The sequence below is a fragment of the Argentina silus genome, assembly GCF_951799395.1.
Source record: "Argentina silus genome assembly, chromosome: X".
Taxonomy (NCBI): Eukaryota; Metazoa; Chordata; class Actinopteri; order Argentiniformes; family Argentinidae; genus Argentina; species Argentina silus.
Genome location: NC_139653.1, coordinates 10,631,863 through 10,648,550, shown reverse-complemented (window position 1 = coordinate 10,648,550; position 16,688 = coordinate 10,631,863). Strand labels below are relative to the sequence as shown.

The window sequence follows — 16,688 nt, the reverse complement described above, 5'->3', positions numbered from 1 at the left end:
ACCTATATAAATGTGGTTAGCTGCCTCTATCATTCAGCCAGATCTGTGTGACTGCATAGATAGCTTATGTGTCAGTTATTGCAAGTTTATGTTTGAGTCAGACTAGTTATTTTGTTATCAAAATGTTATTACTTTGAATATATAAAATATTATTTGATTTAACATATTGATTGTTTAACTTACCAAGATTAGTGTCACTGTTTGTACATGTTAAAGCTGCAAGCTATTGCAAGGGTGTTATAACTGTGAGACTGGTTGTTTAAGTTTATAATCAAAGTCAACTAGTGGACAGTATGCTAAGGTACTATCATTCCTCAATAGCAGTTACAGAAAGTGTTTTCTTCACTTACTATAGGAGAAATCTTGGTGTATTTCACTTGGTATATACTGTATTCAGTACTCTGTAAAGTTGTTGGCGGATGCCTTACGATTATGCCATGTAATTTTTTTAAACTATTCCCCTGTTTGATCCCACTTGTAGGGGGTAATGGAGGAGGTAGGGCTCTTAAGCGGGGATAATGCATACAATGCACATTTTGGAGAGTGTATCACTGCAGTCGGAGACATCGATGACGATGGTTACCAAGGTCAGTGTCAACCAAGTCACTGTGTTCTTGAGTCTTATTATTCAGTTACATGATAGAGACATATTTTTGTGGCCAAATCTCAACAGGCTGTTTCCTTTGAAATCTGGAGTTCTATAGTCATACAGTTTGTATGCTTTACATTATTAAACATTGTGCCATAAGGAAATGTTGGTGGGATGTATTGTATTATAAATGCAATAAACCCAAAAAAGCATTCTCAGAGACATTCTGTTTCCATTATCTTGTGGTGAGGGGATCCTCTGAAAATATAGCCCTCCCACCCATGTATACACACACTCACACACACACTATTTTTTTCCTGGCACTCGTTAGCATAGTTTAAGAAGGTTTTTCTTGGTGTGTGTTTCACACTTGAGGGCTGAGGAAGGTTGGAAGCTGTTTTTTGGTCTCATCTCTCGGTTTCTGATACTGTGTATTCCGTGAACAGCAGCCTGGCAGCAACAATGTGTCTGGTGCTTGGAGGCAGGCAACAAAACCTTATTTTATATTCAGATACCTAACTTACAGCCTTCACTTTCAGAATTGCCAAAAGTCAAAACTGTGACTTAGCGGGGGGAAAACACATTGTTAGCAGTTTGACCAGCATTATAAACCAATACGAGTTCCATAGATACCTTGAACAGTTTTTGTTTAAAAGGGAAAATACATTTTTTCACTTTCTCTGGAGATGGGATAAGGGGACGTTGTTTTAATCCTTTTGCTACTGCTTTATGGCTCTGTTTCCATTCTTACAAAGGTCTCAGTGAGTTTATTGGGCACTGCCAACACTTAAGTGTCTATTAAGAAACTTAACAATGTGTTTCCCAAGCACAGCCTGGCTTAAAGCAAACAGGGATTTATGGGGGTCTTGACACACTAAGCAGCTTCATGCAGTCTGAATCCAGGCTGGCTTCTCATACTCTTCATAGAGGACCCATGTCTCTTTCTCTCTCTCTGTATAGATGTGGCCATAGGAGCACCCAAAGAGGATGACTATGGGGGAGCGGTCTATATTTACCATGGTGATGCCACAGGAATCGTCAGCAAATACTCCATGGTGAAGACATTTTCAACAGACACAACATGTCATAAGCTCAGCAGGGTACCATCAAGTCAGCAAGCAGAAAGAGCAAGCTGTGCTCGCACAGTCCCTCTAACTGAAGGAAGAGGAAGAGGAGGGTATTCCTCTTAATCCATTAAAACAGTCAAGAGACAGCTCAACTTGTCTGTTTGGGAAGAGTCAGCGACATGGAAATATCATTATCATCTGTTTTCCATTTCTCATTGCATACTGTATTTTGTTAGCAACAATAATATGACAACTACATCTGTGTTGACACAGCAGTTGTAGCAGTCATTGAATAATGTGTCATAAAGACCCAGGTGGTAACTCTGTGAATAGATTTTCCACTCATCTAATATGAGAAACAACCCCAGAGGAGCTTGTTTTCATTAGCCAGTACAGAGGAACTCTAATGCTGTAAATTAGCCCCATGAAGCCACCTTATACAGTACATCAGCTCTATAAAGAGATACGGGATATGGTGGGACTAGTCTCCCTAGTAAAAACATATGCCCACTCACTGTTGTTGAAATATTAAGGCACAGACAATGGTATAGTTTGGTCTTAGCACTGAAACTAGCTTGGTAGCTGGGTTCTGCTGTCTGATATCTTGCTATTGTATGTTCCCTGGCATATCTGTGACTGGTCAGTGTTGTTTTGTGTGTCATTTGCCTCTTAATGTCATTTGTTGCAGAGGCTGTCTGGACGTAGTGTAAACCCCACCCTACAGATGTTTGGCCAATCAATCTCTGGCAATGTGGACATGGATGGGAATGGATATCCAGGTATGGTCAAGCCAGAACATGCTTGTACAGAACAGGCACGACAAATTATATCACAGACACCACACACAGTTAATCACTGTTGAAAGGCTTTGGGTTAGAGTTAGGGTTACGTCTCTATACTGTACTAAAGCAGATGGAACCAGTAGTGAATAAAGTGACAAATACTGACATGTCAAAGCAGCAGTAGTTGAATGTTGAGCTCCATATTGTATAGTTCAGTTTTGTCTGAGCGTCAGACTCGTGATGCAGAGGCATTTTGTTTATTGCATTCCACAGTGGACATTCAGACTTGAGCAGAAAAAAACAAGCATAGAAGAGGGCCCCATTGTTAAAGACTTCTGGGAATTGAGACAGCACAGGTGTATGGCCTAATGTAGAGTGGCCTATCAATCTACAGTAGATTGGCCTATCTGCGTTTCTTATGTCAGGTCTGCATGGTCTCTACGCCATACCTTCAAATCAAGTGAGAAATACTGTATATTGCAAACCTAGGATTTACTCAATAGTAATATTTTCATTGCAGATATGACCATTGGGGCTTTCATGGCTGATAGTGTGGTATTATTGAGGTAAGTGACAAAGGTATTATTATATAGGTACATATTGTCCAGGCATTGTACGAGTGTAACAACAGAGTAATAGCCCAGTTGTGCCCACTACAGTCCATTGTCTCCAGTCATCATGGTTGGTTTGGTTGTAGGTCTCGACCAGTCATTACAGTGGATGTGTCCATCTTCCTTCCCGTCTCCATCAACATATCTGTACCTCACTGCCACGAGGGCCCACAGAACCTCAACTGCTTCAACATCACCGCTTGCGTGCGATTCCATGGGAAACACGTGCCGGGACAGATAGGTAAGTAGAACTGCAGCACAGACAACCAACCGAAGGTATAAGCAACTTCAGTTTATGTATCATAGTCTGACTGAGTCTCATGTAGCCCCCTCTGTGAGTAAGACGTAGTAGACGGTATCCACAAAGAACTTTGTGAATTACATAATTTCTTGGTCACGTCAAGCACTCAAAACTCTGCTTTCACCCAATGGGTATGGTCAGCCTTTGGCCAATGGATGCTGCCATTGTTCAGTCTATGAGTTTGGTTATAGTCCAGCCAATGGGTGTGGCCATTGTTGAGTGTTTGGGTGTGACAGTGTTGAGCAGCCCCCAGGCGAGTACAGGAAGTAGACTGCTGTTACGTAATGAGGAGGTCCTGGCGAGCAGGAATAAGGACTCTCTGTTTGGCCATTTGGCACAGACCATGGAAAGTGCAGCACCTTGTGTTTGGTGACGCCCATAATGAAACCCTCCTTTCCGCCAGCAGGGTGAGGTCATGGCATCCCCTCTGTTGGCTGGAGCAAACAGTACCCTTTGGTCTGATCGTGTGTGTGTGTGCTGCCCCTCCCACAGTTTTACCAGTGTGACACCCTCTGAGGCAATTACTGGAGACTGAAGCTGATTCATTTCATGGATTTGATTAAAAATGGCGCTCAAGGTCCATAAATGGTCTTGTCGGAAACAATTGTAATGTTTGACATCATGCTTATGACTTCTGTATTGAAAATACACATGAGGTAGTCTCTGACTGAAACTACCAACATGTGAATGAAAATCATGTGTAATGTTTTTACAGGGTCTCCCTACTCAACAGCAGTCAACCAGCTATAGAATTTATTTTCTTGTTTTTTCCTATTGATAGAAATGTCTGTCTGTTAGATTGCATGTATGTGTTTTGTGTGTCTGTATAGATTTTTCAGTTTGTCTTTGAATGTGCGTGAGATTGCTTCGTATGCGTGCTTGCCCATGAATATGTGTGTGTGTGTGTAGACTTAGGAACATGTGTCCCTCTCCTTGCAGAGTTGCTGTATAACTTGACTGCGGATGTGGATAAGAGACAGAAGAGCCAGCCAGCTCGAGTGTATTTCTCTCAGAATGGAGCCCAGATCAGCTCAGTGAGCCAGCAGCTCAGTCTGGATATGAACAGAGAGGAGTGCCAGCACTACACTGCATACGTCAAGGTGAGTCCCTGTATGAATGCAGTGTCCCTACTGCTCTGAGCTGAAGCTGGCCCATATGGTACTGTGTGTCCATGTCCTCAGCTGATCTTGTGGTCTCTTTCTCATGACCTACAGTGCATTCACCCTGGTGTGTTATACTAGCAATGTTATTTGCAAAGGTTGTTTTTTCAGCTTTTTTTGTGAAGCTCTGAAGTGCAATTTCCATTTTGTCAAAACAAATGTGAAACTGAAGACAAGACAAACAAAAGAAATCATGTTGGCTATAAGTGAGAGCTGAAATGTCACCGCTGTAACTGCACACTGATGGTTTGCTCTGTGACAGCTCAACAGGCAAGTGGTTCAGGGCTATCTGAATCTCCCTGCTGGGTTAGGGCAAACTGTAATGACAGTTCATAAAACCATTGTATACTCTGAGTCTCTCACTCTAAATGGGCAGAAGTGGCTAGAAACAGTTGACAGACACTCCTTTGTCACTACATAGTGACTCTATTGTGGTCTTCTCTCATTGACCCATACTGTACCAGAGACAGCCGTAGAGTGGCTCCATGCCCTGAGGGCACCCATGTTTCACCTCCTCTAATGGGGAGGCCCACATGAAGCTCTGACATTCTTTACAGAGCACTTTCACCATGGGGGGCTGAGCTGGAGAGTGAAAGGACCTGTCATTACCACACCAGCCTCTGTTAATTTACCATACAGTCTGCGCTAAGTATACATCACACACCATTGTAACAATAAGCCCCCCATGTATGGGCTTTTAAGACACAACACAGTTGTCGAGTCTTAAACAATGAAAGCTGCTGTTTGTTTATTTAGTCTATTCAGTGAGGTTGGCTAATTTTGTGGAAATCGCTTTGCTGTGATAAGACTGGAGATGTACAGTTTTACTAGGCATGAAAATAGTAGATATACATACAGTAGATGTGAATGTGAAATATGTTATCACTTTTTTAATTTGTTAAACATATTTTACACCTTGATATGTCAGGTTTCTGGGTGGGCGAGCAAATTTGCCACTGACATCTGGTGCCTGCCAAGTACCTGGCAGCTTCAATGTACCAGCGAGATAAACACACTTCCCGTAAAGCCGAGAGAGTTGTTCATCAAACCACAGCCACGTCACATTAGAGTTGAACTGCGTATCTCTGTTCAATTAAGCAGGAATTAGAGAAACACATGATCTGAAGAGAAATAGTGTTAACGATGTGTTACCAAAACTAAGCTTACAATGTATAGCATTGGATTTAGCATTTTTTGGCAAGGCACCAGTATTCAAAGGTGTGGCACAATTATATTTTCACTACATTTTTCATTTTATGCTCAGAATTTTTTTTTCAACTGCACACCCTTATGTCATTTGTCACTAGATTTGTATTTGATTTGGCTCATTTGAGGTTTGAAATGTGTTTAAGACCGGCATGTGTGACTGCGAGGTGTCTGGTACTGTAGCTGTTTAGTGTAGCCAGGATTAAGATCATATACTGTATTCTCTGTGTTTGTTGTGTAGATTGAGAAGCACATGTAGGCCAGTATTGAATCCTCTAGTAGAATTCCAAAATGAACCAGGAGTGAGCAGGCCAAGCTGACCAAAGAATCAGGACAGCAAGCCACACAAGTAGGATACAGCTCATTGAGAATTCACCCTAACCTCAACCACACTAGACAGTTTAGAGGAAGAAGACACTGAATTTAACCCTTGATACATATTATTAAGAAAAGTAAAGGGAACAAAGATTATGGGCACACATGATCTAATGGACTCCTCCAAGTTTTTGTGTTTACCTTGATGTGTTTGCACGATGAGAAGAGTTGGAATCACCATAATCAGGACTGACATGGCTCCAGTCCTAGAGAGGGTAGGCTGTTTTGTCCATTCCCATCATTTATCTTGCTCAAGTGTCTGCCCACATGAGCCAGGCCTCCCATTTTCTAGCAGAGGTATGCTAATGGAAACCAGCTGGTGCCCGACTGCATCCTCTGGGGGGGGGGAGCCCCACAAGCTAAAACATACAGTGAAAACACAGCATAGAGGTTAACGTCACAGTGGGGTGGAGGGCTGGTGTTGTGTCAACTGGCTCTGGTGATGGAAAGCCTGTGTGTTTGGGTTGACTGCTTTACCTCTGATGCATGAGTGGTAGTGGTAGCAGTCCATGAGCTATTTTAAGTCACTTGTACATGGACCATTTGTCAATTCTGCTCGGTGATCATATAAATCAAACACATAGAGGTCATAACTTTGTTTTCAGTTATTACCCACAAACTACAATGGCTACTCACTCCCTGCTTAGAGATACTGATGCATGATAGCTAAGTCCCAGATGGAAATATGCCATGTGTGAAGAATTACATCAGAGAGGGAAACAGATTAATCTGATTTAATTAATCAGTGTCATAGTAGTAATTTACTGAGTGGTCATTCCTGCGTTTTGCTCAGATTTAGGGCTGTGAAAATGTCACGTGTCCTTTCTTGAACCTGTTCCTGAAAAGGATATCAAGTTTTTGATCTATCATGTAATGGACCTGAACAACATATAGTCAGACTTGGAATTGTTGTGAACAGTGTAAACTGCCTTACAAAAGGAGAAAGGACAAGTGACATTTTCATAGCCCTAAATCTGAGCAAAACACAGGAATGACCACTCAGTGAATTACTTAGTATCATAGAACTCAACTTAAAAAAAAGCAATTCCTGAAATTTGCAAGTCTTTCATGTTGATCATTTTAAACATGTTTTTGTTGGCAAGGACTATGGAACAGCATACCAGACCTCCAGATGTTCTTTGTTTGGTTATTTTTAGCTAAATAAACTACACACAGTACTTTTGTACTACAGTTGTACCCCACATTTGGGTAGGAAAAACATATTTTCTGTAATGATGAATGTTGAATGATTTAGGTTGAAATTACCAGAAGGGGTGTGCGTGAGTACAAAGCTAAAAAACAACACCCAAATCACTGTCAATAATTCAGCTGAAGTATTATGTTCAGTCATCTTGTGCAATTGGCACATTATCTCTTTGTTTATTGTTTCTGAACTTGCTCTACCAGACACGCCTCCTCATTAAGTAGCTTGCAGGAGCGTCAACCGTCTATGCCGCTGCATGTTGAACCATATCTAATTAAGAATTGGAAGTAAATAATTTTACTTTAGACCGCTAACTGTTCGTTATACAGTACGCCTATGTATATGTACAAGTACTTCAAGCTACACATGAGATGGTACAGTATGTTACAAAATGAATCCACTGTAAAGATCCCTTTATAACCCTAGAGCCTACTGTATGTTCAGATGACAGTCCAGGAGCCAATGTAATGTGAAAGCTTTTTGTAAATACAGTATACCCCTCCTTGTTGGACTTGCAGGTGAAATCTCCGGATGCATACTGCAGCTGGCATTGCCAACCTGTAAATTAGTTATGCGATTAGTTTGTTTTTTCATTTCCTGCATGTCTATGCAATTCAACAAGACTCATGTCTTGGAGATTATGGAGATTATCAGAGTTTAAAGGAAGAGGTCTATATACTGTACAGGTTTATTACAATAGCTAGCACTAGAACAGAGGTAAGACAAACATCAATAAGGTGGTATTTAATTTAAGATTTCATTTGGAATGGCCTCTCTTCTTTGTTTACATCCATAAGCACCGCACTGGCGCATACATCTATCACTTGTGTTTACTAACATGCATCTTAGCTTGAACCTCCGTGTCTGTCTGGGAGCCGCACTGTGGTTGTTGTAGGATTTCAGAATTTGGACATAGGACATGTCCCACCCATGCTTAATGAAACCTACACCCCTGGCAAGCAGTAACCCTCAGTGTTGTGTGACGCAATGGTGCTCCTATTGAATATATCTCAGTAGATGGTTTATAGTGTAGTTGTATTATCATAATGTTAGCAGTACTGGGTGATGTACAGTAGCTGCAAACTATTCCCCATCCTGTAACACTTTGGATGGAGTCCCATTTGTCTTTAGCATTCCTTTGACATATTTCAAGTCTTAGTAAACATGCCACTTTTAGGATTGCTTATTAGACGTACAGTACAACACCACTTTCAAATGGTGTCTGTGATCATGTGGTAGGTTTATGGCCTTGGCAATTCATCTATCCTCATATGCATATTTATGTTTCAACAATCCCATCTCATGGCCCAGTGTTATGCATACAGCATGTGCCCAGAAATCATGCCAAGGCTGCTACTATTTGCGGTCAGGAGTGGTGTACTGTAGCCTTATAGCTGCATTACAGTCTCCAAGGAGAATCTATAATAGGCAGCTAATGCCCTGCCCTCTAACAGTTGTCTATCTAAATTAGCACAGATTCTTCAGAGAACTCCTCATGGTGCCCCCCATTTTGTGCCCTATATTCCATTCAGTGTCCTATGTCCCATATCCCCCAACTTTGTCCTGGCACCATAGGGTATTTAAAGCCCCATCAAAACCTATTCTGGTGTCTGGAGTTTATTTTCTCTGCATTTTGTTGCATTGCATTTATCTGTAAAAGTTCAGTAAAGTCAAGTCACCATAGTTACACACAGTCCGGTCACCTCTAGTCTGACAGATAGTGGTGATAAGGCTGGGGCTAGGGTTAAGGCTTACCAAAGGGTTGGTTATAGGGGTTAGTTAGGGTTAGGGTTTGAAAGAGGTAGAGGTGAGGGCAGATTGGGGTAAGAGTTTAGAAACACAAGTCTGTGGTCAGGGAAGTAAAAGTTTGGCAATTAAAAAGTCTGAGTGGTCAGCTATCTGTTTCAATCATCGGCTGGTGGACCAAATACATAACTTCATACAAATCAAATCAAACTTTATTTCTAACATATTTCAGACACTGATACATTATAATGTGCTTTACAGGACGGGAAAAAAACAGAGAGAGAAAATAAAAAGACTGGAGGTATCACTAACACACTTTGATTTACATTGATTCACAACACTGACACAGTGAAATCATCTGTTGACTAACCCCTTGCACTGACACACTGAGAAACACAACCAGTAAAACACTGACAGACTGCATCTCAGAGAGATCCCAGTGACACACTGAGACCCTTAGCCTCAGTATTAGCACGTGGATAGACAGAGAATGGCTGCCACACTGCTTGCTTTGTTTGCCTCTTTACAGTTCTGCAGAAAAGTGCAATTCCCTCGATGCCATTCCACTGGTTTTCATTTACCCCAGGCCAAAAAAGCTGATACAATGAAACTACATGGCAGAAAGGTAATCATATCCAGCTGTCTCCCATTAAATATGGCAGCAAATCCAGCACCTATTTATAAAGTATAGAATGGAAAAGTGTACAAGAATAAATATAGTGGAAAAATTGAATGGATCCTGTTCTACAACAATCGCTTTGATAAAATGAACTGTCTGCAAGTATCAGTCTCAACAGCATTAACTGGATTAAGCAACATTGTACGTACAAATTTTAGTGGGAGAATATTTTGGTTAGGATTTCCCATGTGGATTTGCCAGCAGAAACATTGGTCCATTTTCTTTACAGTGCCATTTTGGGGAGGACACAATGAAGACTATATTCAGTTTGAAAGGGTTCATACAGTATACAGAACTTTCACAAAATAGAACTGTGATTATAATTGTAATTGGACCATAAGAAGGACATTGCTTTAGGTGTAAACTGATTAGTTTTTTGGTACATTAGCACACTAAGCAGAATGTTTCCTGGCACCCATATTGGCTACAGTAGATTACTGCCACACGATGCCGCCGCGCTGCACACTGTCAGTTGGCCAACCCTAAGGAAAGAGTCTCTGCCCACCATGTTTCCCACTTCCCACTGTAAGGGAAATTAATGTGACGTAGAAGGGATAGCTTTAGAACAAAATGTTGGCTATGGTGAGCAGGTCACAAAGGGCTGCCTGCATTGGGCCTCTTCTCTCCCAGAGCAGGGCAGGATCTGATGACCTCTGATAACAGGCTGTGATTACTCATTGTGCTTATCAACTGGTCTCCTACGATGCTGCTGAAAGCTTGGTCAGCTCAGCCCTGCTCTCCCTCTTATCTACCCTCTGGGTACTCACCCCAGTTGTTGCTGGAACCATACTGTATATGTCTGCTATTGCAGCCTCTATGTCAATATTCTGTTTCCTGTACATGTGGATAGGGTCTGCCCCAGTGGAAGAGAATCCAAAATGTACACATTTAATTGTTTGTGTGCATTAGAGTGTATAACCTACTGTACCTTCATAAGAGAATATTGACTGATTTGTATCTATGCAATGCTGGCGGTGCTATCGAAAAACAATGGACCCAAGAATAACAATGATGTAAAAGTGTCCCAGGTTTTTTGTGTAGCGGCCAAATCAAATACGGGAAGCCCTCCTCAGTCCCCAGGATGGAGCCACCTGAAACAGACGCAAGGCATGATAACTACACAATGTGGAACACGCTAGCTTATCCATTGGTATCCTTTTGATAAGATCCATGACATCAGAGGTCCTTTCTTTGATGCATTGAATGTTATGCATTTATGATAACATTACATTTATTCAGTATGAATTAAGGAAAAACAGTTATGTTATTAAGAATTTCTTCCAGTAAATCTAATAAGGGAATTTGTATTTCACAAATCAGACAAAAAAAAGCTGGAAAAAGCTTCCTGTTTATGTTCAGTGAATCATTATCAAGATGTCAAAGGAAGTTCATGTCTCAAAGCAAGGAAGTCTTCAGACTCTCTTGTTGTTCTTCTGTCAAAACTGCAACAGCGTCAGTACAGTTCTATGGTCAGGACTGTGGTAAATGGTAAATTCACTTGGTAAATCAATACAAACACCACATCTCCACCATACAGGAAATACTATATGTATTAAAGCATGAAAAAGTTGTTCCATAAGTTCTAGCTTCAGACAACTGGGTTGGTCATTGATCGAGTAAAACTGTAGTCACTCTGTATATTATAAAGGTGATAGTTGTAAGCATAACACATGTTAGCCTTCTTGGCTGCAACTGAAGATCCGGGCTAGAGAAAAGTGATTGAAGCCATGCACCCGCACCCCCCTCATACACTCACTCCCCAGTCAAGGCTGCTTCCCTAAAAGGATCTGATCTGAATCCTTCTTTTCTTCAGCACTAGATTTGTTTTTGCTTTGTTAGAGAGCCTAGCTTGTGTCCTTGAGGTGACTCCAAACTGAGCAGCCGGATCCAGTAACAGCAAAGACCAGCCAGGGAGCAGGGATAGGAGTACTATACGGAGTATGAGGAGTATGATTGGAGTACTGGGTTTGGAATTCTGTGAATGAGGAAGCAGGAGTGGAGGACTCCTGTTACTTGTTTTAGTTAAGCTCTCTGTTTCCCCAGTTTTCACTCCTCCTTCCTCAGTATCGCCCAAATGCAGTTTTCTAACAATGGCCTCCTCAGTACACTCAGATTGCACTGCATTTCCCAAAGAATGAAACATTTAAAGTAAATCCACCCAAGGTGGATGATTCAATCATTCAAAAAATAGTCTATAATGTACAGTAAGTCCCAAAACAGCAAGCAGGCGTGTTGTGAATTTCTAAATGTGAACTCTGTGCCAGTGTAGAGTATTGGTGAAGGGTTGAAGCACTGGCATGTACATGTGAAGAGCTACAGCTGTGTTGAGTGTCCGTCTGTAGTCAGTTGGTTCTCAGCTCGGTGTTTGTTGAATGTTTTTACTCTAATTTCAGTGTAATAGTTACATATGTACATTGGCATGGATAGAAAAGCTCAGAATTTGTTGACAGAATGTACAAATAGTAAAAGGGTGATGGTTTTAGTGTGTTTGAACAGAAAACCTTTCCCATCTGCCAATTTCCATCAGGAAAGCGTGGCACCTTTACTCCTCCTTTATAAATCCCAGCTGTGTTTTTAACTGTGTGAGGGTCAGATGCTGAATGCCTTCTACATGATGCATGTGAGCCCATAAAAGTTAACTGTAATTTGTGTTTATGTGGACATTTTCTAAAAGCCATGAATCCATTCTCCTCTTATTCTCATAAGCATATAAGTGATGTCTATTTCACCATGTGAACTCCTGGACTCATTGGACTTGTGTTTCCCTTCAGGGAGTATTGTATGTGTTGCCTCGGGGGATTGTGTGAGGCTGGTGTCTGAGTGATGTGTTGGGGGAAGGCTTTTTTTTTTTTTTTTGATGGAATGTTTAGTGTGTGTTGTGTCAAGGGCAGGGATGTAGTTATGCATGGAATAGGCTAATCTTATGGCCGATAGCACAGATGGTACAAGTTTCCTGCCGGTTGAAGTGATACAGTAGTCATCTAAAGTGCATCTTTCCATGTGGACCATTCTCTCCCTCAGCCACAAGGAAATTGGCAATGTGTTTAGGGGACAAATTACAGCAGCATTCATGAGGTTAACAGTTTGTAGGGGTCAATATGTTTATGATTTATCATTTTAAGAGGTCATAAGAAAAAGCCCAATTTCTTGCGCGGTTGCCTCCTTATCATCACAACGGATTCACTCTTGGCCGGTCTCCCCACCTCCACCATCAGGCCTCTGCAGCTCTGTCACTCCCCTCCTCCTCACCCTTCACTGGCTCCCGGTAGCAGCTTGCATCAGATTCAAGACCCTGGTGCTCGCCTACCGGGCAGCAAAGGGAACAGCCCCTCCCTACTTGCAAGCAATGGTCAGCCCCCAAACACCTGCCTGATCACTCCGCTCTTCCACCTCGGCTGGCCGCCTGGCAACGCTGCCTCTACGTGGATGCAGCAGCCGCACTACTCAGTCACAGCTTTTTACTGTCCTGGCGCCCCACTGGTGGAATGAGCTTCCCACTGCTGTCATGACTGCAGAGTCACTACCAATCTTCTGCCATAGATTGAAGACCCATCTCTTCAGGCTACATCTTAACGGTCTCTCCTAAAGATCCCTGTACAAGTTTCTGTCCTGTTAAAAAAAAAAAAAAAAAAGTTCTTTCTTCTAGCATTGTGACTGCCAACGGCCCCTGGTCCGAGCATTAATTACTTTATCTTATGATGACTGATGGATAGATGATTCACTTACTTAAACATTTGTTGTAAGTCACTTTGGATAAAGGCATCTGCTAAATGCCATTAATGTAACAACGGATATTACAGGCATGCAGGTGTTGATTTGTCATGGCTTTGAAATGAGTGGTTGGTGGTGAGAAAATGTATACGTTTGTATGATTTGTTACTTTGCTGTAACTGTATCATAGTTTGTTTATAGCTACAATATCTAATAATGATGAGGGAATCTTCAAACTAAAGATAGCAGTAGATTAGTAATTATTCCAAAATAAACAACAGCAAACTGCAAATAACACAAATAATAACTGCTGAGTCAGTACCTATTGGAACAAGAAAGATAGTTAGGGTATATGTCTCAGAGGTTAGTTATGTCTAGCTATAATATAAATTACCTGGCATGTCATCTATCTAGTGGAGAACTGTCAGTGTGATTTGTTTTAGGAAACCAACCGTTTCGTTACACAGACTTATGGATCTGGACTGAGGGTCAGATTTATTATGAGTTTCAAGTTGGTGCTTGGACTTGAACTGTCATTTGAGAAATATCTCACCCTTTACTTCTCACACCACGCCGACTTGACTGTTCTCGTAGCTGTCTTCCTGAAAGAAATTGGGGGGCTGATGTTTAATGGACATTTTTTGTGTGTCATCTTATTCATTCGATCTGGCTTTTTTCTTTTATGTTGTTCAGAAATATAAGGACTTCTGCAAGGAATGTAGTCTTAGTATGTATAGTATGATATTATGGACCTATGCTGACTAATGTCACTAAGCCACAAAACAATAGTAGTGTTATGACCCCTAGTGCTAAATATTTAACACTATCAGTTGCCATTGCTTTCTTCTGCAATGTTCCTAAAATGAATTTAGCAGAACTTTAGCAGATGTGACTAAAGCTTGATTCACTTCAAGGTAAACTGACATAGTGAGAATGTTATCTAATCGGAAACTAGAATTCTCCTCCACCACCACCACCACCACCACCACCACACCACTTTTTTTTCTCACCCTAAGCTTCCTCACCACCCCCCACCCTTTTCTGAGACTGTTCTGTATTAGTTCCATATGAGGGTTAGAATCAGCTAAAGCCTGTCCTGACCAGAAGTCTTCTGTATATAGCCTATCTGGTAAAGAGCTTAGGACTGGTGGGGTCAAGACTCTCATGAAACGGCAAGATAACTTGCTTACGCATATCTCCCATATGTGTGAGATGTTAGCGGAAATACTTGTCAATGCCCTAAAACTGAACAGATCCAAAAGACCACTGCCCTTAAAAGGAAATCCTGAAGCATCTCCCTTAAACAGATGTGTGTTGCCCTCGCCAGTGATTGGTATGAGATTCGGTGACCAATGCTCAGTTTGATGCATGTGTGTTTTATAGGTCTTTAAGCGGGTTGGCTAAGGGGATGGAGTAGGGAACTAGGATGTGCTGCTCAATGTATTTCAGCCAAGCATGAGGCGTTTCGATTGAGGAGCAGAGCGTTTAGAGTTGACATCATCCTCCCCGCACCCACTGTGAGTGAGCTGCTCTGTGAACATGAAGGAGAGAGTTGGTGCGCTGCCATCTTGTTGATCAGATAAGTATGTGAGATCAGAGCCTGTAGCTGAGTTCTGGGACTTAGGCTGTGCCTGTGTGTAGCTAAAGTTGCCTGAACCTGTAAAATACAGTAAAGAATAACAAAATAATATCATATCACTAAGCCATTTTGTCCGATACAGTTGACCAGAAAATAAATCGAAATGCAAATCTCAGATACGTTTTACAATGTATTGGCTTGAAAACGCTTCTGAATAATGAAATTTATGAAATGTCATAAAGCACTGTGGAATCAGCATTGGATTTCCAAGGAGGTTTAGGACATCCTTATGAAACAAGCCATTAGTGGTGAAATCCAATCCATGGGCTGGGCAACCCATGGTCCCCAGGAGTCCTCCTCTAGGTTTTATTACTCTGTATTTGAACATAAACATTCTGTGATTGCTGTCATAACTTTCATTCTGATCATAAGTTTTAGGGAACAGATACTCTGATTGAATGAGTATCCATACAATGACTGCCTTTGTCTAGATATTGTGACAGGCTGTCTCTCATGTATGGGACTGGTACTGTATGTAAGGAACAGTTGTTGGGGTCCATTCCATTCACACAATTAAAGGCAACAGGCAATTAACACCAATGGGTCTCCGTTTCAGTTGGAGCTCAGGAACTCCAATGTTCCATAAATACAGGAGTTAACAGCAGTGCTAGGATGGAGTAGGCTGGGGCTAGCATAGGGAACATTAATAACTGGCTAATAAAAGCTTGGGCCAAGGCTTACCAATGACCTCCAGTGCTTCCTAATGTGAGGGGGATGTGACGGCTGCTGATCCTTCTCAGAGGAGTTCTCCTGCTCAGGGAGTGGGAAGTGACTTGGGGTCCATCTCCCACAGTAATGTAGGCTGTGCTTGACAAGATCTGGAAATACTTCTACATTGCTGTTTAATAAAGTGCCTGTCTTTAAAAAGGTCATTAAAGGTCATTTTGAATTCCAAGATTGTACACACTACTTGTTTGTTATGTGTTGTAACAACAAGTCATTCATGTCCCCCAATTCTCAATTGGTGCTATGTAAATCTGAGATAAACTGTCTGAGTGCTGGGCTGAGGCTTAATGTGGAGACCCTACAGCTGAGTTTTCCCAGGGGGGTAGGTTCACTCAGAGGGCACTGGACAGGGGCCATTTGAAGCATTTTGCTTTAATCGCAAATGGAACTTTACCAGCCCCTTCACAAAGTATAGAGGCCTATCATAGCTTGTCACGCACTAAGCACAACATTCTTCATGTTACTTCTCAGCCGTGCAGACGTATTACTGGAACAACACTGTCTGTGTGAGACCAATGAGGCATGAGCAGCAGTTTAATTATGGATGGGAAGTCAGCCTCTGCAGTGTCTATTGTACTGAGCCTCATCATTGTATTGTGGTAACAGTGGTCCCCACTCAGGTTTACAGTAGGTTTAACTAATTAAAAATGTTTATGGTATGTTCAATTCTGAAGATGAGAGGTAGATGAGAGGCAGTGTATACAAAACAGTAAAGCAGAAAATAAAGTGTTGAATTAGACTGCATGCCTATTTCTACTTGTGTGTTACAATCTTGACAAAGTAAAAAAGATTATTCCCTAAAAGTGGTTCACAATTTAGGCTGTGATTGTAGGGGTGTGTAGCACTGTTCCCAATGGAGAAATACGCCCCTAACAGACTCATAACACAACTT

General features: G+C 41.6%; 1 protein-coding gene across 1 annotated transcript in view; it reads left to right on the top strand.

The window, feature by feature from the left end:
• The window catches only part of itga9 (integrin, alpha 9), a gene marked incomplete at its 5' end in the record, with an annotated part of 44,301 nt that overhangs the window by 11,246 nt on the left and 16,367 nt on the right, over positions 1–16,688 (top strand). The window contains 6 exons of the mRNA XM_083694907.1: positions 482–587; positions 1,550–1,644; positions 2,345–2,435; positions 2,959–3,004; positions 3,136–3,290; positions 4,290–4,450. Of these exons, the coding sequence (XP_083551033.1) occupies positions 482–587; positions 1,550–1,644; positions 2,345–2,435; positions 2,959–3,004; positions 3,136–3,290; positions 4,290–4,450 (654 nt within the window). The remainder of the gene's footprint in view (positions 1–481; positions 588–1,549; positions 1,645–2,344; positions 2,436–2,958; positions 3,005–3,135; positions 3,291–4,289; positions 4,451–16,688) is intronic.